The 24,317-nt window shown below is 64.0% G+C and overlaps 1 protein-coding gene across 1 annotated transcript in view; it reads left to right on the top strand.

Annotated features, from left to right (window-relative positions):
• Positions 1 to 248: 248 nt before the first annotated feature.
• The window catches only part of COL18A1 (collagen type XVIII alpha 1 chain), a 95,522-nt gene continuing 71,453 nt past the window's right edge, over positions 249 to 24,317 (top strand). Inside the window, exons 1-2 of the mRNA XM_082839535.1 lie at positions 249 to 329; positions 409 to 503. Of these exons, the coding sequence (XP_082695661.1) occupies positions 319 to 329; positions 409 to 503 (106 nt within the window). The 5' untranslated portion in view covers positions 249 to 318. The remainder of the gene's footprint in view (positions 330 to 408; positions 504 to 24,317) is intronic.

The raw sequence follows: 24,317 nt of genomic DNA, 5'->3' as shown, positions 1-24,317 counted from the left end.
CCACGCTGCCTGGGTACTGGGGGTCGGGGGAGAAACATTGCGGCTGCAACGCAGGGGTGCTAGGACCCGGGGAGCGGCCCATGGTCGGGTTCCGGGTCCGCACCCGGCTCCGCGCAGGGTTTACTCCGCGCCAGGCCCTGCCCCCTGCCCGGCCCCCTTCCCGCCCACTGCCCTGGCCCGTCCTGCCCCCTGACCAGCTCCGCCCCGCCCGCCCGCCCTCCGCCTGGTCCCGGCGGCGGTCAGAGCGCGGCCGGCCGAGCCGGGGCACCGCGGCGGAGGCGCAGCATCCCGCGGCACAGACGGTCCGGCCCGCCTAGCATGGCGCCGAGGTGCGGGCCGCGCGGTGCCGAGGACGGGCGGGGGCACGGGGGCGCGCGCGCTACCCTAACGTGTGGCCTGTGCCCACAGGTGGCCCTGGCTGCGACCGCGGCGGCGGCGCCTCCTGGACTTGCTCGCCCCCGTGGTCCTGCTGCTTGGGGTCAGCGCGGCGTCCGCAGAGCCAGGTAAGACCAGCGGGGACGCGAGAGTGCTCGCACCTGGCCCGCCCGCCTCCGGCCGCACTTTGTGCGGGTCTCTGGCAGGTCCCAGGCGGCGACGTCCTCACCCCAGTCCGTCTCGGCTTCGGTCCCGGGAGGCGGCCCCGGCTCTACCCACGCGCGCAGGTGGCCCGCGGGCGGCGGTCGGTGGGTGGACGGAGTCGGGCCGGGGCCGTGTGCCCGAGCGTCCCGTGACGGCCATTCATTCCTCGACTGCGGGGTTTCGCGCCACCTGGGCGCTCCCGGGACTCGGGGAGCGGGCCGGGCTGGGGATGGTGCGGGCCAGCTGCGTCCTGAGAACCTCGTGTCGTGACCAAACTTCGGCGACTCTGCGGGGAAGTTGGTGCGCTCGACGGACAGCGCTGCGGGCCGAGGGCCAGTGAGGTCCCGGAGCCGAGGTCGTGGTGACGGCCGTTACACGCGCGGTGGCTCGGAGACGCCCGGGCATCCGAAGCCTGACCGCGGGCCTGTGTCGCCGTCACCGGCTTGGTGCCTCCCAGCGCCTCTGGGCCCCAGCGTAACCGCGCGCGGAGTCCAGCAGGTCTCGGGGAGGACAGTGCGGTGCGGGGCGCAGCCGTGTTGTTTCTAACCTGTTGAGGCAAAACTGCCCAGGTTTCCCCAGGGCCAGCCTTTGTGCGCCGCCCCGGCCGCCAGGCCTCTGCCCCCGCGTCCGCCGCGGTGTCGGGTTGCGCGCGGTCCCTTTGATGCGGCCGAGCGCCGAGCAGCCGCCGGGAGAACAATGCGCAGGGGTCCGTTGTTTGGCGGCGCCCGGCCGCCGCTGCGCCCGCGTGGACCGCAAACTGTGGTCGGGAAGGCCGTTCTGACCGCGCTGAAACTTCCTCTGCCCCCAGCTCCTGGGACCCCATTCCCAACCACGTGGCGGCCCAGGTCCTCTTCCCAACCGGCCCAGCAAAGGCCCGGGAGGAGCCGGTGGAGGTGCCAGGCCCGAGGGGAGCCCCCGCCCCCGCCCCCAAAGCGTAGGTGCTTTATCACAGGTGGAAATAGACAGCCTGCCCTGACATCCGTCCCGGGCAGCCGGCTCCCCGCTGCCACAGTGCTCGCTGTGGTCAGCACAGCGGTCACCTGCTGCCACAGCTGGGAGGGGGGGGCGGGGCGGGGGCGTCGCTGGAGGGAAGTGTCCTGGGGAGAGCCATAGTAATTTGTTTCATTGTTTCCAGTCGGCTTGGTCATCAGGTTAAAGGGCAGCACAGACCTTTTAAAAAAGTAACCACTTTGTAAATAGATGTGCGGAAAGCACCTGTCTGTAGTGTAGCAGATAACGCCTCAGGATTCGGGTTAACTCTGGGGGCGGGGGTGGGGGGCATTTAGGGAGTGTGTGTCCTTATAGGGTTCTGTGGTCCCCGGGGTTCCTGGGGTTCTTATGACTGCCCGGGACCACATCGTGGCTTCAGGGGCCATCCCCTCAGACATGTGCAGGAATGTGTAAGCCTGAAGGCTCTTTTATGATTATGTCTAGTCGGGAAAGGGAAGGACACTGAGGCATCCACAGTCCAGCTTGTGAAACTTTGTAATCAGGGAGAGGAAGTCAAGGGTGTTGACTTTGAGCCTCAGAGAAGAAGAAATAAAATGCTGTGTTCGGGAGCTTGGGTGAGATGAGATCTCTAGGTGTTCAAGTTAATGCAGGCTCTGGGGGCGGTGGGTGGCAGAGTGACGGTTCAATAAATGGTGTTTTTTTTTTTTTCAATTTATTTATTTTATGTATTTATTTTTGACTGCATTGGATCTTTGTTGCTGCTCGCGGGCTTTCTCTAGTTGCAGTGAGCGGGGGCTACTCTTCCTTGCAGTGCACGGGCTTCTCATTGCGGTGGCTTCTCTTGTTGCGGAGCAGGGGCTGTAGGCGCGCGGGCTTCAGTAGTTGTTGCATGCGGGCTCAGTACTGTGGCTCGCGGACTCTAGAGCGCAGGCTCAGTAGTTGTGGCGCACGGGCTTAGTCGCTCCGCGGCATGTGGGATCTTCCCGGATCAGGGCTCGAACCCGTGTCCCCTGCATTGGCAGGCGGATTCTTAACCACTGCCCCACCAGGGAAGCCCGAGAAATGGTGTGCTTTATCTTGTGTCCCGCCGTGTGGCTGCAGTGGGTTTGCCGTGGTCTCAGGTCGCCGGAGGAAGGGAGCCCCTTGCGAGGTGCCTAACAGAACGTGCTCTTGTTCCCTGGAGCATAAAAGCAGGAAACAGCCTCAGCGGGGCTTGTGTGCCGCCCACCCCTCCCCTGTGCTGGGAGAACACAGGCTCCTTTCCCTGCTGGGACCAAGTCCCCTTGGAATGGGATCATAATTGCCCCTCTAGATGTTGGAGAAGAGCAAAGGTATGTGAACGCCTGACTTAGCAGGGGCTCAATTTGTTCTAGAAACGCTTCAGAATTACCCTTGGGAGTCAAAAACTTAAGCCCCATTTGCCGATTTGAACATTTTTTCTGACCCCAAATGATGCATTTTCCCAAGTCTGTCTCTGTGCTGTACTTGACCAAAAAAATAAATAAATAACGACTTTTGCTGTTCTGTTTAAGCTTTTGGTCGCTGTCATTCTGATGCTCTTGAATGGCATCGTGTGTTTTCCCCCAGAGCCAGAGACCTGGTGGGACCTTGGCTGGGCGGGCTCACGAGCCTGGGGGCTCAGCGCTACCTGCGGTCCCCTCTCCCGGAGGAAGTACCGGAGTCACACGTGCCAAGGTGGCGTCTGCCCGTGGGTCATCCTTCAGGGCCGAGGAAGGAGGACCTCGCCCTGTGGACATTTGCAGGATGCCGTGGCCACGCCAGAGCCCTGGGCTTTGAGTCGCCTTGTCTCCGGCCCCTCCCACAGGGCACTTCGCGCTCAGGCTCTGTCAGCTCCCCGCACACCCCAACCCCCAGAGCCGCGTGTCCCACCCTTTCTCACCACTAGGGCCTATCAGTGGGTCCAGGTCTCCGCCGATGGCCGTGGCCCTCCCTCCCCCCAGCTCCCTGGGTGGGCCTGCAGGGTTTAGGCTTGACAGGACACGGCCAAGACCCTGTGGGTCCCCGAGTCCGGGGGTGTCTGTCATCCTGGGGTTCACAGGCACCTGGGTAAGGGATCTAAGTGGAGGGAAGGCACTTTTGTCCAAGGCAGGCTCGTTTGGAGGGGCAGCACAGATGGGGAGTCTTCAGGGTTCAGGAATAAGACCTCTGAGGTAGTCTTGAATTTCAGCAGAACTTGTTTTTCAAGGCGCTCTTGTTTTCCTTTAGAAGAAGGAGGAGGGGAGGGTCCTTGCAAAGAAACCTAGAAGGAGGGAAACTGACTCCTGAGCTGTCCAGAGCTCGAGGGTCCTAGAGAGCCGGCCCCGCCCGCCCTGCTTCACCCTGAAAATGCAGCTGCGCGTGCGCTTAGTGAATGCACACACACACACGTGTGCACACACACACACACGTGCACACACAGATGTACACACGTGCACATCCATGCACACGCTCGCTCTCTCCCCACCAGAGTGCCTGGTCTGTCTTCAGCTGGGTTGTTGAAAACGTCCTGGCGCTCCGTGGGTGACAGAATGGGACAAGACCCGTCTTCTGACACGACGGCCAGCGGGCTTCCTTCCCTCGTGGCCTGAGCACTGCGGGGAAGGGCCGGTCAGTGGGGGGGGGGGGTGAGGGGCAGGCGGTCTTGCTGCAGCCGTGGCTGGTCAGCCCCCAGGCCCGGCTGTCTGCGGTGGCTGGTCTGTGCCCCACGGCACAGGCCCGTGTGCAGTCCTGGGCGAGGCGTGCCCCCCCGCCCCGTGCCGGCGAGGGTCGGACCACAGATGGTACACTCGAATCTCTGCTCGGAGGCTTGGAGGCTCTGGGTTAGCTGTCCTCTGACAGAGAACCCCGAAACGGCGGCCCCTCTCCCCAGAGCACAGCTGGCCAGGCACCAACTGATGGACGTCTGGGTAGAAGGTGGACGTTGCAGGATGTGACGTGTGAAACTACCCGAAACCTCATGCTGTTGGCGGGAGGGAGGGATAAATTATTGGGAAAATGAAAATAGATGTTTGGCACGCTCATAAGATGATTGCATTTGATACATTTTGACGGCAGGGGCCCAGGACAGCGAGAGCGTCGTGGGAGGTGCCTGCAGTGCGCCCTGGGTCCCCACAGCTCTGCTCCCTCGCCAGGTCACGTGGCTTCTCTGCACCCCACGCCTCCCACCCCTGATGGCTTAGGGTCTGGGATGAGCTCTCTGCCAGCCCCAGCTCCTTCCCAGGAAGGCCTGGGCCTCTGAGCCCCTCCCTGCCCCCCTGCCAGTCCTGGGAGGAGCACTGGGGCGGTGGGCGCTGCCTTGGTTTCCTGCTCTACCCCGGGGCGGGGACAGCCCCTCCCCGCCCCGGGTGCCCCTAGCAGCAGGTGGTTGCGTTGTGAAGCCCCGCACAGCACCCGTGTGTGACGTGCCCGGTGTTCGATGCTGCTCGTGGAATCTCAACACGTGTCCGGGACCTTGTACCGTCCACTGCATCCCTCGGCGATGCTTGGTGGAGACAGGGAGCTTTCTCTGTCCTGCTCCCCAGCACTGCCCGGTGCCGGCAGGGTGTGGCTGGGTGACTTGGGCTGGCCCCTGGGGTCATGTTTTCGATTGGCGGGTCTGGGCCGTGCAGAACAGCTGTCAGAAGGAGCTTTAGATCACGGATGCGCTGAGTCAGATGAAATTTGGGGGCCGCAGGGCAGTGTCTGTGCTCCGCCTGCCAACCTGCAGGGGCGTGTCCTACCCCCGCCCCAGCTTCTCTGGCAGAGGAGACAAGTCCCGGCACGGCCTCCTGGCTGTCTTCAGCGAGTGCCCAGGAAGCAGGACTTGTTCACAGGCCGGTACACCTTTCTGGAATTCCATGCTGGCAGACGGGGACATTCCCGGGCTGACACACCGTGACGAGGCCGGTGGCACAGGGCAGGGGCACCCAGCGCTGAGCTGGGGTGATGGGTGGGGCTCTTGGCCACCCTTGGTTTCTGGAAGACCAAGAGGCTCAGTGGTGGGTCCAGCTGGCCCAGGCACTGGCCACGGGTCACGGTTGACCTTGACAGGGTGTTTCCCCACAAAGGACATGAGACCAGAGCCAGAGGCTCAGGGAGGAGGCTGCAGGGCGAGGGGATGGAGCCTGTGTGACCAGAGCTTGGTGGTGGGTTACAGTGGCAGGGCCTGAACGGGAACTGCAGAGACCACGTACGTGCTTTTGACGGATTGGTGGTGGTGGTTTCCGTGGAGCCCGGACGGAACATCTGCAGATACTGCGTGTTACTGATTTGTGTTTTTATTCATTCAGTCATTCATGTAATTTTGGTCCGAAGTCTTCGTTTCTACTTTTTGCACTGTTCCTTGAGTAGATACAGAATTAGGCACGGTCAGGCCTCCTTGTTTTGCATCCAAGCTCAGAAATCTTGGAGACGGTACCAGGCTCCGGCAGCTGGGTCTCCTGTTTGCACAGAACCTGCTGGCACAGGCTGTTCTTAGCACGAGAGGCGCCCTTCTGCTTTGGGGAGACTTGAGCCGATGTGAAAGCGGTGCCTGCAGGGCACGTCCCAGCAGCGGTTGAACCGCATCTTGGTGCCCACCGTGCGAAAAAGTAAGCTTCTCTCGTCCTGGGAACGGGGAGGGCCCGGGGAAGAGCACCGACCCAGCTGCTGGGAGCTGGAGGCCGAATGCATCTCTGCTGGGGCCCGAGTCCAGAGCCCCCACGGCCTGTGGGGCGAAGGGACACCTTTCTTCCCCGTTTCTATTTAGGCAACCAGGGGACGTCATCTTGGAAGGGAAACCGTGATCTGTGTGGATGAGGCTGCTTTGACAGTGTGACGCGGGAAGATTCTCCCCCTCCCCTTGCAGTCGGGAGGGCAGGGCCATGGGAGGAGGGGGTGATGTTCCGCAGGCCGACCGAGCGCCTAATGCAGGGTGGGCCTGAGCCCCTGAGGTGGCCCTGCCTGCCCCTGAGCTCCCCTGGACCAGCCCGTTGGCCCACAGAGCCAGGGTCTCCTCCAAGCTGGGGCTTCCGCATCTGGGGCCGGGGGTCGGGGTTCGCGTTAGAGGAGAGCTTGGGAAGGCCTTCCTCTCGCCCCGGCTGGTCGGGGGCTGGGAGGCGGTGGGTGGTGAACCCAGCCACCTGGCCCCTTGGCCCATTAACTTCCTCTTTCCTGAGTCATCTTTGAGCCCCTCTGTTTACGCCCTGCCTGCCCCAAACAGGAGGGTGAACGGCAGTGTCCCTGGGTGACCGTTGTCTCCCCAGCAGGCCGAGCGCATCCACTCTGGGGTCTGGGCTGCTTATCTGGGGAGGCCCCATGGCAGTGCTGGGGCCGAGTGCAGAGGGGGCTGTGTTTGGGACCTTCGGGAGGTGGGTGGACATCCCTGCGGATGGATATTAGTTCCGTGCAGCTTTTCAGTCCAAACCGCCAGGGCTGGGCACTGTCACTTTGCAAATCCTGCTGATCTGATAGATGGAGAAATACCGCTTCTGTGCTCTATTCTGTGAGTTTCCGTCCAGCGAGGGTGCAGGTTCTGGAGTGTTCCTTGGCCTTCGCATCTCCTTCTGCTCTGACGTCCATCCTCTGTCTGTGTGCTGTCGTCCTCCTTGTCATGCCTGCCTGTGGTGTCACCTCCTGGGGGGCACATTTGGCATATTTTCTAGTGTGTGGGCAGGCTTTAATTGGGAACGTGAAATTTCTGAAAGCAGGGTGTTGTTTTTTTCCCTTATTTTTATGGCCTTTTCCTGTAGAGGTAGGACACGCGTGACGATCACGGCTCAGGGACAGTGGCCTGGGCTTATCTGCGTTGCAGGGGTGATGCGGGGGTTGTGAGAATTCAGAGAGGAAAACTGCGCGCGCCAGCAGGCAGAGTGCTGGGGGGCCACGTGCTGCATGTGGCTCTTAGTTTCTTTACTCTGTTTGGTGGGCGTGGAGTTAGAGCTAGTGCTTGCAGAAAACAAGTATGGAGTCACTGAATCGTGGTCTATTGCCGCTGGCCGGCAGCCTGGCTGGCCACTTTGTGTTTGTGGATGGGACGCCATCTGCCATGTGGGTTGAGAGCCCAGGCTCCAGGTTTTAGCTCCAGCTTTGCTTCTGAGCGCTGTGTGACCTTTGGCAGATCCCTCACCGTCTCTGTGCCTCTGGTCTGTAAAGTGGGGAGGGCAGTGGGGCTCTGTGGGACTGAATAGGGCATTCCTGCAGGGAGCTTCCTGGGATGTGTCCTGACAACTCCTCCTTGGGCTCTGGGGACACCGTCGGGGATGGCCTAAGCCACCCGTCAGGGCGGGGCCTGGAAGGAGGGCCTGGTGAGCGCCAAGAGCAGGAAGTGGGTCCTCGTGACCGGAACAGTTTTTGTGCTTCTTACTTGGCCGTGGGCTGCGCCTGCTAAGACCATCGTGTGTTTTAGACAAAGCGGCCCACTCACGCCCGCCGCTCCGGAGTCCTGCCAGTGTTCTGGGCCTGGGCGCCCGCGTGGTCTCGCCCACCCGCGTGTCCCGTGGGGGCGATCGCGGGATCGCAGACCTGCCTCTGCCTGCTGGATCTTGTCACGAGGCTGCTGTAGTTCGAAAGACGCTCCCGCTGAGCTTCCACGGAGCCTCTTGCTCTGTGCAGCCAGGCCGGTTCCCGGGCTTCCCGCATTGAGGCCCCGTCTGTGCTGGGAATCTGAGCTCAGCCTGATGGGGCGTCTGCCGCCCGGGCAGCACTTGCCCAGAGGACAACAGACGGGGCGGCATCCTTTCTGTCCTCTGGAACCCCAGCCTTCCAACCAGAACGAAGGGAAGCCACCCTTGATCCCGTGCACGCTCACCTTCGGGGTCTCCCCACCTGGGCTAGACCTGCTCTGTCTCCAGCGGCTCTACCCCGGCCGCCAGGCACTGCCCACAGGCCCAGCCCAGACCCTCCTTCCCCTCCACACACGCCCGAGGGCTTTGAAAGGCAGGCCCCCCAGGAGAGGGCGCAGCCAGCCCATGGGTGGAGCCGGGAGAGGGTTTTTCTACCATAAATGATCAATTCAACTAGACAGCTTTCCTTCTGCCGCCCTGGGCGTGTCCACACCTGGCCCTGAGCCACCTCTGCTCCTGTCCTCTTGGCCCCTGGAGGAGAGGACGGCCCTTTCTGAGCCCAGATGCCCCTGCAGGGCCCGGCCCTCCTGCCCCACTTCAAGCTTCCGGCTGTCACTTTCTGGCTCGCTTCTTCTCACTTCCCCAAGGCTGACCCAGGGCTGCGGGCTTGCCATGCTTCCGCCCCGGCGGGTAGTGTTGGCAGCGACCTCTGCTTGTCTTGGGTCCTCCCATCTTGGCCTTGTCCCCCCGTGGCACCGGGGGACCCATCTTGTTCCAGGTCACCGGTGTCCTTGGGGCAGCCAGGACCTTGCTGTTTTCTGGCTAACGTGGGTCTTCATCCCCAGGGGACTCGGGCCCGGCTGGCGCTGACTCAGAACCTGCGATGCTCTGCTGTTCCTTCTTTCATGACCGTATATTGTGGCAATAGTCAAGAATGTCGTGGAGGCTCAGAAGCCAGAAAGGAAAAGCACCCGTTCCAACGCAGCCTTTACTGTCAATGTGGGGGCAATGGGACATCTTAAATGGACCCGGGCTGCCCTCCCTGCCGACTCCACTCCCGGCCTGTGTGGACGGCCCCTCTGGGTGCGAAGCCTCAGGGTGCCCTGGAGAGCCAGCCGCAAGCTGGTCTGCTTCCCAGATGGGAACACATCCCCACCCCACCGCCCGCTCCTGGGCGGCGAGCTGGCCCCCCAAGCGCCTGACTGCCCCCCATTTGAGACCCTAGACAGCCCCACCTCCCAGCGTTGAAACGTTTCCTTCCCGTGGCATATGGTCTGCTGAAGGTCAGCCCCCAAGGCCTCGCCGTCCTGATCCACAGGCCCGTGAACGCTGCTTTACGCGGTAAAGAGGGCTTTGGGTGGGATGAGGCTCTTGAGCTGTGGAGATAACCCTGGATTATCCGGGTGGGCCGACATGTAATCCTATGTCCTAAGAAGGGATGAGGGAGGCCAGAGGGTCAGGTCAGAACAAAGAGACGTGGCGATGGAAGCAGAGGTTGAGGGAGAGATCGGAATACAGGAAGGGGCTACGAGCCTAGGAACACAGGCGGCTTCTAGATGCTGGAACCGGGGGACTGGGTCCTCCCTGGGGCCCCCGGAAAGGAGCACAGTCGTGCCGACACCTGGGATTTAGGCCTCTGGCCTCCAGAACTGTGGAGCGCAGCTCGTGTGGTTTCCAGCCCCTGACTTTGGGGTCATTTGCTCCAGCAGCTGCAGGACACTGGCCAGTGTGTGGCTAGGTCAGTGGCAGGGGTGGAGTCGTGGTGACGCAAATCCTCTCGTTGGAAAAGTGCTGCTTCTCCACAGTGTGAAACCTCTGGTACGTTCGAAGGCCTTGGGACACCCACGCCCTGTACAGGGCCCCTGAGTGCCCTTCCTGACCCCCAAGTCCCGAGGGTCGACTCCCCGTCCTGCGCACCCAGCACCCTGGGCTGGGGACTCTCTGTGGAGAGGTTAGAGGGGCCCCCATCCTAGGAACCTCTTAGAGCTCAGCGGGACCCCATTCTCAGGCCCCAGAATGACCTCTGTGTGTCCCCGGGTGGCGCCTTGAACGGGGGAGGGAGGCGGGTGGACAGAGGGCAGGTGAGCGGGGCCGGGGCAGACGTCGGGCCGCTCGAGAGTGCCTGGACGGGCCTGTGGGCAAGGGGACTGTGTGTGTGTGGGTCTGTCCTGGGACTGTCTCCGGCAGGGCCCTTGCAGGGCAGGGGCGGGTGTTATCGCCCACAAGGTTGGACAGCAGCCCGCTCTGTTCTGTTTTTGGAGAATGAGGCAAATGGCACAGGATCACATTCCCAGCGAGCGCCAGTTCTGCCCAGTGTCCTGGCGTGTCGCAGAAAGGGTTTATAAAGTAAAGCGGACCAGTTGCCGAGCAGGTGGACGGTACTCAGCACCAGTGCCTGTCAGCCTCCAGCCGTCTTGGGTACTGGCTGGACCTTCAGTTATCCGGATACTGGGTGGGCCTTCAGTTATCCAGATGCCAGGTGGACCTTCAGTTATCTGAGGTGGACCTTCAGTTATCCGGGTGGTGGGTGGACCTTCAGTTATCTGAGGTGGACCTTCAGTTATCCGGATGCCGGGTGGGCCTTCAGTTATCTGAGGTGGACCTTCAGTTATCCGGTGCTGGGCGGACCTTCAGTTATCTGAGATGGACCTTCAGTTATCTGAGATGGACCTTCAGTTATCTGTGCCAAGAGACTCGATGGCCGGTGGGAACGGGTGGCCAGACTTGCTTCACTTATAAGAACGGCCAGACTGGCCCATCTGTGAGGTGGCTCCTGACATGCAAACTGCATCTTCATTTGCCTTCACGTACTGGGTGTTGTCACCTCTCCTCCGGCACAAGGACCTTTCTCAGATCTCACACACTCAGAGAGAGCAGGGACGTCCGCGCAGGGCGTGTGGCTGAGCTCAGCCTGGCTCCCGCAGGCCTGGCTTTGTACCTTCTGGATGGCCAGAGACGGAGCCCAGGGTGGTAGGCAGCCAGGAGGGGTTGGGGGCCGTGCCCAGGACCCTTGGGTGCAGTTTGCTCTGTTCCCATCCCCCGACTCTGGCCCCCCACCTCAGGTCCTCTGTAGGCCATCTCAGGAGTGGCCAGGGCTGGCCCAGCCCAAAGGTCACTTCCTCAGGGGACTCTGCGGGGATGCTGTGCAGCTCCTCCCCAGGGTCATGGGACAGAGGAGGGCAGGGCGCATGTCTCTGCTTGGATTCAGAAATCCAGGGCCTTTGGTGGCAGCGTCGTCCATCATGGCTGGTCACCCGGGTCTGTTCAGTCCCAGCTGAAGACCCTGCTCACCAGGTCTCAGTGCAGGTTGTACTGGGTTTTGAATCCTAACTAGCTAGTAGACAGTGGGGAGTTGAATTCTAAAGCCGCAGCCCTCACCTGCCCACTGGATTGGAAATCAGCCCCGCCCCCCCATCCTCGTTTCCCCAGTTACACGCGAGCATCCCTTGGGAACGATCCAGGATCGCCCCTTCCAGGGGCGCCGTCTCACTCTGAGCTTCAGGTGTTTGGAAGCATCTGCTTTGACCTTTGCCCTTCTCTTCTACAGAAACAACCCTCGTACCTTAATGTGGTTTTACTAAAGGGCCTTTTGGAGTGATAAGGAGTCTCTCCTGTTTTCCTGGCTCAGGACATGCATGTTTGGGGAACCACTTCTTAAAGGGCAGCCCTGGGCCTGAGCTTCTGGAGACCCGGGTCACGGAGATGGGGGTGGGATCCGCGGAGACCCCTTCCTTGTGCCGCGGTGTCCCGAGCGGACTTCGTCCTATCAGCGGTGACGGCCACTCGCTGTGACTGCCCGAGCTTCGGGGCACCGTGTTCTCTTTCCCTGTGCCTGCTAACCAGCCCCCCAGATGCCCCCCACATGCCCTTCCGTGTGCTGGGGCCTGGGGTCCCTGTGGCCTCATTCTTGGGTGTCCTTGTTCTCCCCTGTGGTTCACGGCTCTGGGTCCCGGCCCGGCTGCCCCCAAGGGGTCTGGGCTGTGCGTCCTGCGCCCCGCCGTCCCTTTGCTCCTTCTTAGTGGTCAACATGCTGACCCTGCCGTTTCGTGAGCCCCAGCTCACCCAGGACATGGGCGGGAAGACACCGCACAGGCCGCGGTGTAACCTGCTCTCAGCTAAAGCTGTCCCCCTGTAAGCTGTGGTTGCGTCGGCCCGGGTGAAGCCACACCACCTCCACCCCGGCCTGCGTCACACCCGAGGCCAGGTCGAGGTGCCGCTTCGTGGCCTGTGCCGTTCCCGGGCCGGGGGCTGCCTGTGAGGCGGGGGGACGCTCATGATGGGAGGCGGGGCTCCGGCTTCCGGCGCTGGGGGTGGCAGCTCACACCTGCTTGGGCCCCAGGTGGGCGCACTGGTGCAGGTTGCCCTGACTTCATTTTGCACCAGGCACAGGAGTTTCCCTCTCACAATTCACATCCCCTCCACCTCTGAGCTCTCTCATCGCTAATCGAGGACGCGAGGCCCCTCAGATGAAAGCCCCTTTGTGCACAGCCTGTAGCTGGCTCCGCCCTGGGCTGGCGCTCGCGGCCTGAGCAGGTGCAATGGCCCTCTCACCACAGGAATGTCCGCGCGAGGCACCGCGAACAGCTTCCTCCTTTATTCGTGCTATCAGCTCATGACGCTGTGATTTGGGTCCAATTCTATCTGGAGAAGGTCGTGCTGGGTTGCGTCTGCTCCTCGCTCGTATCCCAGCAACAGGATTACGGCTGGCGGGATGGCATTCCTGTAGCCCCGAGAGAGCGGGGTCCCGGTCCTCCACGCTCCGGAGCCTTCTGGGGCCAGCGGTGGGTGTGGGCAGGGAAGGCACTTGGACCCAGCTGCCCTAAGGCTACCAAGAGTTAGCAGCGTGGGACTCCCAGCGAGGAGGAGCTGCGGCCCCGGACCCAGGGGCCTCCATGGGGAGCCGTGCGTGGCCAGTTCCGTGGTCCTGCTGCACACTCCTGCCTTTTACCAGGAGGGGCAGGGCTGCCGGTGGTCCGCCTGTGCTTCTCAGCGTGCCCCCCACTCACCAAGCTGGAAGGCTGGCCCCTCTCTGCGGCTCCCGACGGGTTGCCCAGCGGCGTCTGCACTGGTGCCTGCTCTGTGTGTGCCTGCGTGGGTACCGCTCTGCACACTCTAGGCTCCTTGAGGACAGACGGGCAGACGGAGGGCCTCTGGGCGAGACTGGACTTTGTCCCCGGAAGTGTTTGCAGTCCTGTTTCATCCTTACTGAAATTTACAATCCTGTGCGCTCCGTGCCCCTTGCGAGGAGACCCGTGGCCCACATTCAAGGACCACCTGTGCCTCTGACCCCAGGGGTGACAGTGGGTGGGCCGAGCAGTAGGAATGGTCCCATCGCGGGGTCAGCAGTAGTCGGGCGGGAGGAAGAAGGAGGTGAGCCCGGTGAATGGGAGGTTGAGGTCCATTGTGTACAGAGCAGCAAGGTTGTGCTGCGGGAGGAAGAGCCCTGGAGCAGAGTTCCACACGGCCGGCAGGGCCTTCCTGCATCTCATTGTCCTTCTGGGGCCTCGGTCGTCAGGGGACGCTCCCTCCTCCCGCTCTGTCCCACGGCCCCGACACAGCCCGGAGGGGGGGAAGGGGGCGGGGTACAGGGTCCCGAGCACACCCTCCTTCCCGACCACAAGGCCGTGGGTGGAGGTTTGAGGGCAGCTCCCGTCTGTGGGCACCAGGTCCCTCCGCTCCTGATGGCGAGGCCAGTGTGCAGTTAGCAGATTCCAGAACTGCTCACGATGAGAAGCTAGAGTCTCTGCATGCGGCTTATTACGATTTCCTTTGATTAGTCACAGCCCCTTCCGCCTGGCGATTCCTGCAGGCGCCTCCCGCGGGGTTGGAAGGGGTGGGCGCATGGTGGGGGTGACAGGTGGCGTCTTTGCTCCTGGCCGACCAAGGCTCATGGCGTTTTAAGTTTGGCCACGTGCGGGGGGTGCCTTCCTACACGAAGCCCCAGGTACTGGGCAGCGACCGGCGGGCACTGGGGCTGGGAGGGCTGTCAAGATCTTCTGGGCACTGGACGCCAGGCACCTGCTTGTACTGGAGGAGCGAGAGCTCCACGCAAATGTCCTCGGCTCCAAGGGCCCTGGGTCACCGGCCCGTGGGGCTTCTGGGCGGCGGTGACCCTCACACCCACGGTGGGGGGGGCCCGAGCCCACCCCACGCTCGACTCGGCCCACACCTCCTTTCCTTCCACCCGGACAGCACACACGCACAGGCTCACCCTGAGGTTTAACCGAGTGGCACCCGCACCCCATGTCACCTCCTTGCAGGCTCGCGGCCGCCATCCCCACTCCCCGCACGCAGCTTCCTCCCAAGCTGTCCAGCCGCCAACCTGCCCCTCGTCCTGTGGAGCCCGGGCAGGGGGTCCTTAGCTGGCCACTGGTCCGGCCCAACCCCCTCTCCCCAACCCTGCGTCCACCTGGAGGGAAGTGGCTACAGGCCCGTCCGGGCCCCCCACTCCCCGCTCCATGCCAGCCTCTCTGTGGGCTGAGAAGGAGATAGTGGGTCGTGGTCCAAGGGGCACTGGGACGGCCACCCCCAGGGGACACCCTCCTGTTTGACACCCTCCTTTGAATTTCCACCTGCTTCTCCTTCTACCCCTTCCCTGCCTGGTGGACCTCATCTACCCCCTGGACCCAACACCTGCACCTCCACTGCCCAGTGCCCTGGGCATCAGTGTCTGTCTGCCACCCCCCCCCCCCCCGCCCCAGCACCTAACGTCATGCCTGGCACACAGCTGGGGCTGTAAATGCTTCCCAGATGCATGGATGGACTTTTGAGGCTTCGTGAGAATGACGGCTCGTGAGTTTGGCCGGAGCGCATGGCTGGCCCTGCCTGAAGTCTCGGTGGTGCAGTTTCGCAGGGCGAGGGCCTGCCTTAGGTGCACAGTTACTGGGGATGCAGAGGCGTTCCTGCACCCACGGGTCACCGGGGGGTTTGCCCGCTCCTGTGCGGGCTTTGAAGGTGTGCGACGCTGGTAGCCGTGGAGCTGCAGGAATGGGAGAGAGACGGTGAAGCCTGCGGTCTGGCCTGGCTCCCCTCACCGGCTGGCCATCGCGCTGGATGCTGGTGTCAGCAGACGTGGAGCAGACGAGTGGGTCCTGCTGCAGGAGGCCACGCAGCGCCGGGAGGAGCTCAGATGGCTGTGTCGGGGTGGTGAGGCTCACGGGCTCTCCCTGGCTGAAGGGCCGCCGTCCCCACAGGGAGATGGGGGTCTGCGGGGGAGACCCCTCCATCCTGGAGGGCAGTTTCTAGGAGGTTCAAGAGATTTTAGGGGCCCTGACGTGTGGCCAGCCATGACTGCTACCTCTTCCTTGTCCTCAGGACAAACCGAGCTGGGAGGTGGGGTCACTGAGCCTCGGGGTCTGACGAGGTCTCGCTGGGGCTGGGCACCTTCGAGAGTTTCCGTCTGTCCTGGGTGTCCCCAGGCGGGATGGAGCACGGGAGGCCAAGGCCGCAGACCGGCCTGGGCAGCCTGCCTCGCTGGGTGACCGTCAGTCGCCCTCTCTGAGTCCTGGTCGCGCAGGGGCAGCCCGGGGCAGCCCTCACTGCCGTGTGCACCCTGTCCCGGCCCTGCTGTGGGACCCGGTCAGCGCCGAGCTCCTCAGCACGAGCGCTCAGGCCCCCCTGAGCCCCTCCACGCTTGTGGAAGAATGACTTCCCTCACCCCAGACGTACGGTCGGCAGCTGCGGTGGCAGCTTCCCTCCGGCCCCGGGGTCCCCAGGTTGAGCCAGCTCCTAGGAGCCGTCTGAGGACCAGGCCTTGCAGTGCCGTCCCTGCGGGCAGCGGCCGGGTGCGCCCAGCGTCCCCAGCCCAGACGTTCCTGCTGCGCGTCTGACTTGGAGTCTAAGGTGGAGAACGCGCGTGAGGCTTGAGAGGGTGGACGGAGGAGCCCCCGTCCCCGCCGGGGTCTGAGTGCCTGGGGAGCCCACGTCCAGCCAGCCGTTCAGCGGCCTTCTGGCCGGAACCACCAGACACACTGCACTGGGCCTGGGGGAGCTGGGCTGCCCCTGCCACCCTGGTGGGGCAGCCCTGAGGGCCCGGCACTGGCGCCATGGGGTCGGGAGAGAGTCTTCCGCCCGAGGACCCTGGTGGGCCGCCTCCTTGCCTGAGCGCCCGACGTGACACCCGCGGTAGCACAGCCAGCACCTTAGGGGACGGGGACGTCGATTCACACGGTGCTGAAGAGCACGCCCACACCCGCTGAGCGCCTCCGTACAGCGGGGTCCTGGCCATTCACACAGTGCTGAGGAGCACGCCCACACCCACTGAGCGCCGCCGTACAGCGGGGTCCTGGCCGCGCCCACACCCACTGAGCGCCTCTGTACAGCGGGGTCCTGGCCGTTGCTGGGCGAGCACGCTCGGTGCTGCCCGTGGCGGGCCTGTCAGACTCGGGGAGTGGACACGAGATCCCTCTCGCCGGGAGGCCCTGGAGTGGGTGGGGAGGTGGGCAGGCTGCGGTCATCACGCCTGGTACCCAGCGCCGCCGTGCGTCAGCGGCGGGGCCCCGGGCGAGCGTTCGGGGGACGCCACAGCATGGTGACGGCCCGGGGCCGGCCCTGCGCTGGCCTGGAGTCCCCCGCAGAGTGTCACGGGACGGAAGGGACGCTCTGCTCCCATTCTCACTTAGAATGTCCCCCGTGTCTCGTGCTGCTCTGGCTGAGAGGGCTCAGGGGGGAGCTGTGGCAGAGGAGGGGCCCCCGAGACCCGGTCCAAGGTGTGGATCGAGCCCCCCAGTTCAGGGGGCAAGGGGGACTGCGGCTGGATGCCTGTGGTTTCCGTCCTGCACTTTGGAAGGGCAGGGCACGGTCCTCCACCCGCAGCTCCCTCTGTGGGGCCCGCCGCTCACGGCACCCCCCAGTCTCCCACAGGTGTGACGAGGCCCGAGGCTGTCTGTCCCCCTCCCCACCTGGTGACCTACCTGGTTCAGCTTGCCCCCGGCCAGCCCCCGGAGGGTCTCAGGTTACTGGCTGTCCCTCTAAAGCCCACTGAAAACCCTGGCGTCACAGCAGGATCTCCAGGAGGTGGCTGGCGCCAGCCCAGGCCTGGGACACTGCCCAGTTCACAGGCGTCCCCAGTGGTGGCCTGGGCTGGGCCGTCGGGTGGGCCCCGGTAGAACCCGTGCTGATTAAAACACTGACAGCAGCAAACCCGAAACTTCCCAGCGTCAGAGGCCGCAGCTGGCTGCCTTCAGTTTTACTGTCGCTTTGGGAAGGAATTTAAACTGTGTGGCCGTCGGCCTATTGATCATCACCCCGCGGGATCCCGTCCCCGCCTGTGGCTTCTCATTCTCTAAACCTCATTTTTCTGCTGTCAGGATCCCTCCTGTGCTCTAATGCCTGACGGCACTGAGGGGGCCCGGGCAGGACCGGTTGGCCCATGTGGGAGCTCGGCTGCCCCCAGGGGCCTCCTGCAGGGGCGAAGGCCCCCCGGGTGTGTCCTTCATCCCTGCCTTCCCCAGCTGTGGCCCTGGTCCGGGGAGCGTGCAGAGCTGGGGCTCCAGACGGGGCTCCAGACGTGGGGTGCCAGGAGGGAAACGCCCCTGCCTGAGGACTTGGCATGGGGTGACTGGGGGCCTCTGGGGAACACCTGCTCCCCAAGTCATCCCGGAGGGTTCCTCCCAGGGCCTGAAGGACGTGGCTGTGCGCTGCTATGAACCTAGTTCTGTCTGACTTTAAACCCTGATAAATTAGAGAGACAGAGACAGAGAGGGGGAGAGAGAGAGAGAGGCAGGGGGAGAGAGAGAGAGCGCACGCCTGAGGATCCAGCCCCAGGCCCAGGATTCCTGTTCATCGACGCAGAAACACAAACATCAGAGCCCCCTGCGACTCCCGCGCGTGAAGCACCTGCTCCTGACGCAGAACGCCGTGGCGCATCGTCTGTGACTCTGTTCGCCTCTTTAACCTGGGCGAGAATTCGGGAGGGGCTGCGCGCCAGTCCCCTTGGTTCTCCCGCCTTTCTGCAGGCGCCCTGCCCGGTGTAGATGGCAGCAGGTTTCTTAAGCCGCTTGCCTTTGCGTCTCCCCGAAGCCCCCAGCCCCCTCCAGAGGCCGGGCCCGCTGAGCGCCCGTCTCGGGGATCGTTTCATACCTCAAGACACGGAGCAGCTGCAGGAGCGGGCGCGTGGCCGACGCGAGCTGCTGTTGGGGTGAGGGTCGAGGTGACTGGGCACGAGGGAAGGGGCAGCGGGGGGCTGGGCCACGGGCCATGTTTTCAGGGGAGGGGGTCTGTGACCCCCAGACACGGGGGGCAGAGTTCCAGGTCCTCCCGCCCGAGCCTGTCCGGCCACTCTGGCCAGGCTGAGGGATGCAGGTGGGTGGCAGTGGGATTGGGCGCCCATTCCTGCTGAGGCAAACCAGTGAGAAGCGGCTCTTAGGGCCCTGCCCAGGTCAGGCCCAGTGACTGTGTCCGGAAGGGCAGCGGGGGCAGCTGGTGGCTTTCGTTCCCCCCAGACCCCGAGGAGCCTGCAGGTGCCCTGGGAGCAGCAGGGGTGTTGGCTGCCCCTGTGGACCGAGGTGCGTGCCCCTGAGGGTGTGGCCTTGTGCCCTCCGTCCCAGCTGGGGGGCTGGCCTCGAGGCGGCCGGCGAGGGCCCTGCGGCTTGGGCCCAGGGCTGCCTGCAGCCTTTAGGGTAGGGGTGTGCGGGCAGAGGCTTCCACAGCCAGATGGCCCTTGGGGTCCCCAGCCATGGGGGTCAGCGTCTGAGACGGTGAGGGTTGGGGCGGGGCTCGGCCTGGAGGGCGCGCCCTTCCCGCCTTTTCTGTGCACCGACTGTGCACGGGGCCCGGTGTGTTCCCTGCTGGATTTCAGGGGCCCACAAGCCTCCACGAACAGTCCCGAGTGGAGGTGTGTCTGAAACCGGGGCCGTTTCTGCAGGAGCCAGGGCTCCGGGCTCCTGGTGAGCCGCATGGGAGCCCCTGCCTGTCTGCTGGCCGCACAGGTGACGTCCCTTGGGTGATAACTCCGGCACCCCTGGATTTAAGGCTGGGCTGCGGATTTGTGGGTTCCACTGTCTTCTTCCCTGGCTTGTCCTGTCCCCTGGCAGACACGCGCTGCTCAGGCCGACTCTGCCCGCCTCTTCACCGTGGCCAGTGGTCCCAGGGCTGCTGGCTGGCGGGGGAGGACCCCAGACCCTGGGAGTTGCAGGGTCTCACCCACAGTCCCTGGTGGTGGAAGGAGCTGCCGAGGGCCGTGCGGGGAGCTCGGGGCTGAGCAGAGGTGGGAGGGTGTGACGGTCACTGAACACAGGCGTTCCCGAGCAAGCGGGTGCCTCCCGTCCTGCTGCCAGACGGTCCCTGGGGAGGAGAGCGCCCCTTGCTTCATGAGACCTCTTCTTAAAGACCGTGAGTGTGTGCAGGTGCATGGGTGTGTGTGTGAGCGCAGGTGCATGGGTGTGTGCAGGTGCATGGGTGTGTGTGTGAGCGCAGGTGCATGGGTGTGTGCAGGTGCATGGGTGTGCATGTGTGTGAGCGCACGTGCATGGGTGTGTGCAGGTGCATGGGTGTGCATGTGTGTGAGTGCAGGTGCATGGGTGTGCACGTATGTGTGTGTGAGCGCAGGTGCATGGGTGTGTGTGCGCGTGTGTGTGCGTGTGCATGTGTGTGAGCACAGGTGCATGGGTGTGTGCAGGTGCATGGGTGTGCATGTGTGTGAGCGCAGGTGCATGGGTGTGTGTGTGCGTGTGTGTGCGCAGGTGCCTGGGTGTGTGTGCGCGTGTGTGTGCACAGGTGCCTGGGTGTGTGCAGGTGCGTGTGTGTGCGTGTGCATGTGTGTGAGCACAGGTGCATGGGTGTGTGCAGGTGCATGGGTGTGCATGTGTGTGAGCGCAGGTGCATGGGTGTGTGTGTGCGTGTGTGTGCGCAGGTGCCTGGGTGTGTGTGCGCGTGTGTGTGCGCAGGTGCCTGGGTGTGTGCAGGTGCGTGTGTGTGCGTGTGCATGTGTGTGAGCACAGGTGCATGGGTGTGTGCAGGTGCATGGGTGTGTGTGTGAGCGCAGGTGCATGGGTGTGTGCAGGTGCATGGGTGTGTGTGTGTGTGTGCGCAGGTGCCTGGGTGTGTACAGGTGCGTGGGTGTGTGTGTGCATGTGTGTGAGCGCAGGTGCATGGGTGTATGTGTGTGCACGTGCATGTGTGCACACGTGTGTGTGTTAATCGAGGCTCCTCTGCGTGGAGCATTGGTAGGGCCGGGTCTGCTGAACCTCCTGGGTGCTGTGTGACCATGTGGTGCCCCGAGTGGGGAATGGCTGAGCCTGTCGTCTGGATGTTTCCTCCCGTCTGCTTCCATCTCACTGGAGCTTTCACTTCAGAATGTCCCCCTGCCCGCCGTCCCCATCCCTCTCCTTCCCATGTGTGCACACGTTCCCAGAGACTCGGGCCCCAGAGCCCCCTCCTGCCCGCGCCTTCTGGGCTGGACCCCAGGAGGCAGGTGCCCCTCGGTCACGGCAGCCCGAGGCACCTGGCTCCCCTGGCCTCTGCCGCAGTCAGAGCCCAGAGCCCACTGCGCCCGCGCCACTGGGACGCTGCTTGGTGAGGGCGGTGCACCCTCTGGGTAGGGCCCCACTTGCCCTGCCCCCACCCAGCGTGATCTCACCTGCCTGCCTGCGTGTCGGGGCCCCGCCGGCCGAGCCGGGCATGTCCGGGTGGAGCTGCCCACGTGCTAGCCACGTTGCACTGGCCCCTCTGCTGGACGGTGGGGTCTGAGCGGCCCGAGTCCCGCTAGAATCTGGGTTCTGATTTCCGCCTCCAGACACGTGGGCCCTGGCTTGTCTGCGCTCAGCTTGGGGCTCGGGGCCAGGCACCTCAGGGCTGACGGGGAAGCAGAGAGGGCACGGCCTCAGGGTGCAGGCTGGCACCTGGGCGATGAGCTCACGGCTGAGCAATGAGGCGCAGTGACTCAAGGCCCCGGGGGCCCCCAGGGGTCTGGCCCCTCTGTGGCAAAGGCTACTTCCTGCCGTCGTCCTGGTTGCCAGAGGATCCCAGGGCTCCTGGGTCGGAGCCGAGGTGGGCAGATGTGCCCACACCACCTCCCTCACGCAGCCCTCCATTCAGAAGGGCTCCGGTCCCCCCAGGACCCCTGAGGGTGCATCTCACCACGCAGTGCCCCTCAGGGCTTCAGGAGCATGTGGGTGAGCGAGGCTGGGGGCCGTGGATGTGCTGCGTGATGCGGTGGCCTTCCCGGACAGGGGCTGAGGAGACTGGGGGAGGTGGGCCACCCTCACCCACCGGGTGCAGGCGGTGACCGGCTGGGCGTGGCCAGGGCGAGACTTCACGACACGGGTGTCATATGCTCTCTCTTCTTTAGGCTGGGGACCAACTAGACTCCTTCACTTTTATTTATTGTTTTAACTTTTATTTATTTATTCACATAGCATAAAACTAACCATTTAAAGTGAACAATTTGGAGACGTTTAGTACATTCACCGTGTTATCCAGCCATTGGCCCTGCAGTTGGAGAACATTCTTGTCGTGGAAACCCTGTGCCCACAGGCCCAGCGCCTGGCTCCCCCTCATCTGCTTCCTGTCTCTGGATTCGCCGCTCTTGACATTTCATGCGGATGGAATCCTCCGGTGTTTGTCCTACAGAGTCTGGCTTCCCGCACTCAGCAGCGTGTGTTCCAGGCTCATCCACGTAGTAGAGTCAGTGCTTTGTGGGGATTTTTGTTTGTTTGTTCTGTTTTAATGAGTAAACGATACTCCGATGTAGGTCCTTCCACTTTTAAAACATTTTCTTGTGTATCTGAACTGTCTCTGGACTTGGGACTCTGGACTCGCGACTGTGGCTTTCCCTAAAAGCACCCAGGTTGTGTCTGAGGGTCCTTCCCTTGGAAGTCCCGTGGGACCGTGTGTGCACAGGACCCCGGTGGTGGCCTCCTGGGGACCCTCAAGGATGGAGGGGTGTTTTCTGCTCACCACCGCGGGGCTCGTGAGGCGCGGGCAGGGGGAAGGGTGGGCGGTCGCTGTGGGGAGTGGCAGAGCAGGTTAGGCGGAGGCTTCCCGCCGGCACGCGTGGCTGGCCCAGGGGTGTCTTCCTTCACGATCCTCCGTCCACTCATTCGTCCACCTGTGTGCGCAGCGTGGCTGGAGCCGCATCCAGGGGCCTCAGTTCCGGGTCCCCCCGCCCGTGGTGCCTGGTGGGGCTGGAGGCGTGGTCTTCCAGCTTTAAGCTCTGAGCTGATGAACAGGCTACGAGCAGGCAACCAGGCCCCACAGCCGTGATGAAGCCCCTGAGAGGAGGAAGCGGGCAGGTGGGGCGGGCAGCACGGTGCCTCCTGGGCCCAGGTCGCTGTCTGTGTTGGGGGTCCTTCTGTGCAGCCGGACACTCTGCTGGGTATCTGGTTGCCCGTCCCCAGCGTCTTGAAGGCACTGTCTCAGCATCCCTTGTGAGCTGCGTGACCGTGACCGCCGCTATGGGACCTCGGCCGCCGGTGCCCCCTCTCCACCTCCCCGGGGCCCATCTGCACCTGGACCTGGTGCCCCGGGAGGCTGCCTCTGATCCCCCCTGATGGCCACCCCCCGTCCCCCACAAGGGCTCCTGCTGCCCCCCGCTTGCTGCTTCTACCCTGATGCTGGGGGCCGGGGAGCACCGTGACCGTGAAGTGGGATGTGGGCCCCGGCGGTCTCCGCTGCATCCCTGCATGTTCAGGGACCCTCTGCGGGGGCTCCCAGCTGCAGTCCAAGCAGTGGAAGGTCCCTCCTCAGCCCCAGCCCCTTTGCCCCCTCTTAGGGCAGGCGGCTTGAAGCAATTAAAGTGGCAGGAATGGGGGGCCTCCCCACCGCCCTGGGGGCCTCAGCCACCTGCCTGGGTGCCTGGGAGGGGGTTCCAGTTGGGGTGCCCCAGGCTCCTGCCCCACCTGGCCTGTGGGAGCTGCAGAAGGGGGCTGGGACTGTGCAGGGCAGGCTCGGGGGTCGCTCCCGGTGACCCTGGGTCCGGTTCCAAGGCAGATGGAAGCCTAGGAATGTGCAGGCCGCTGGTCCGGGCCTCGGGCCTCGTGGTGCGGCGGGTGAATTTGTTTTCGTGTCTAGGCAGAGGCCACACGGAGAGAACTTTTAGGGCCGCAGACCCTTCTGGCAGAGGCCCCAGGCCTGGCCCTTTCATGGCGCAGGCCGTCAGGCAGCGGGGACTGGCCAGCCGGGAAGCTGGGGTCACCAGGCTCTGAGCACAATCACAGTCACCCTGCACGGCGGGCCTGCCGGGCAGAGTGGGCACCGCGGCAGGGGATCGGAAGGGACCGACACAAACGAGTGGGGCGGCCACGGCTGCCGCTCCCGTCTGTGACCCGCGGGGACTCTTGTCATTTGTCTTCCAGGTGGTTTCTTTGCCAGGCTGGGGCCTGATGTCCCCGGGGAGGTCACATTCCACGCCCAGCAGCTTATCTGGGCTGTCAGGCAGCCTGGGAGGCGACCTGAGACAGAGCAGAGCTCTCGCAGGGGCCGAGGGCGGCGGGCATCTCCAGACACCTCCAGTGAGCGCTGCTGTGTGCAGGGACCGTGTGCAGCCCCACCTCGCATTGCTCCCCGCCCGGAACCCCCCACTCAGCGGCCGCAGGGCCAGGGGAAGCCAGGCCATGATGGCCCGGGGAGGGGCAGGGGGTGGATCTGATGAACCCCCCACTCAGCGGCCGCAGGGCCGGGGGGAAGCCAGGCCGTGATGGCCCGGGGGGGGGCAGGGGGTGGATCTGATGAACCCCCCACTCAGCGGCCGCAGGGCCGGGGGAAGCCAGGCCGTGATGGCCCAGGGGGGGCCAGGGGGTGGATCTGATGAACCCCCCACTCAGCGGCCGCAGGGCCGGGGGGAAGCCAGGCCGTGATGGCCCAGGGGGGGCCAGGGGGTGGATCTGATGAACCCCCCACTCAGCGGCTGCAGGGCCGGGGGGAAGCCAGGCCGTGATGGCCCAGGGTGGGGCAGGGGGTGGATCTGATGAACCCCCCACTCAGCGGCCGCAGGGCCGGGGGGAAGCCAGGCCATGATGGCCCAGGGTGGGGCAGGGGGTGGATCTGATGGGGGTTCCTGCCGCCCCCAGAGGATGACAGTTTTCTCAAGGCCCCAGTGGTTGTGCGGGGTACGCTTCTGAACCCAATAGAATTTTCCCTGAGGTCTCAGGGAGCCCCCTGGCCGCTCTCTGAGCTTTCAGTGTCTGTTACTTGAGACAGTTTTGGACGGAGGCCCAGGACTAATACAGAGGCCGGTAAGGGCCAGGCAGCCGGCGGGGCTGGACAGGGCCCGGGGTGGACAGAGGCGGACCTTGGAGGAAGGTGAGAAGGGAGGGCCGCCCAGGTGGT

The sequence above is a fragment of the Leucopleurus acutus genome, assembly GCF_964270905.1.
Source record: "Leucopleurus acutus genome assembly, chromosome: 5".
Lineage (NCBI taxonomy): Eukaryota > Metazoa > Chordata > Mammalia > Artiodactyla > Delphinidae > Leucopleurus > Leucopleurus acutus.
Note: the sequence above shows the minus strand (reverse complement) of the source record. Positions and strands in the feature narration are given on the sequence as shown.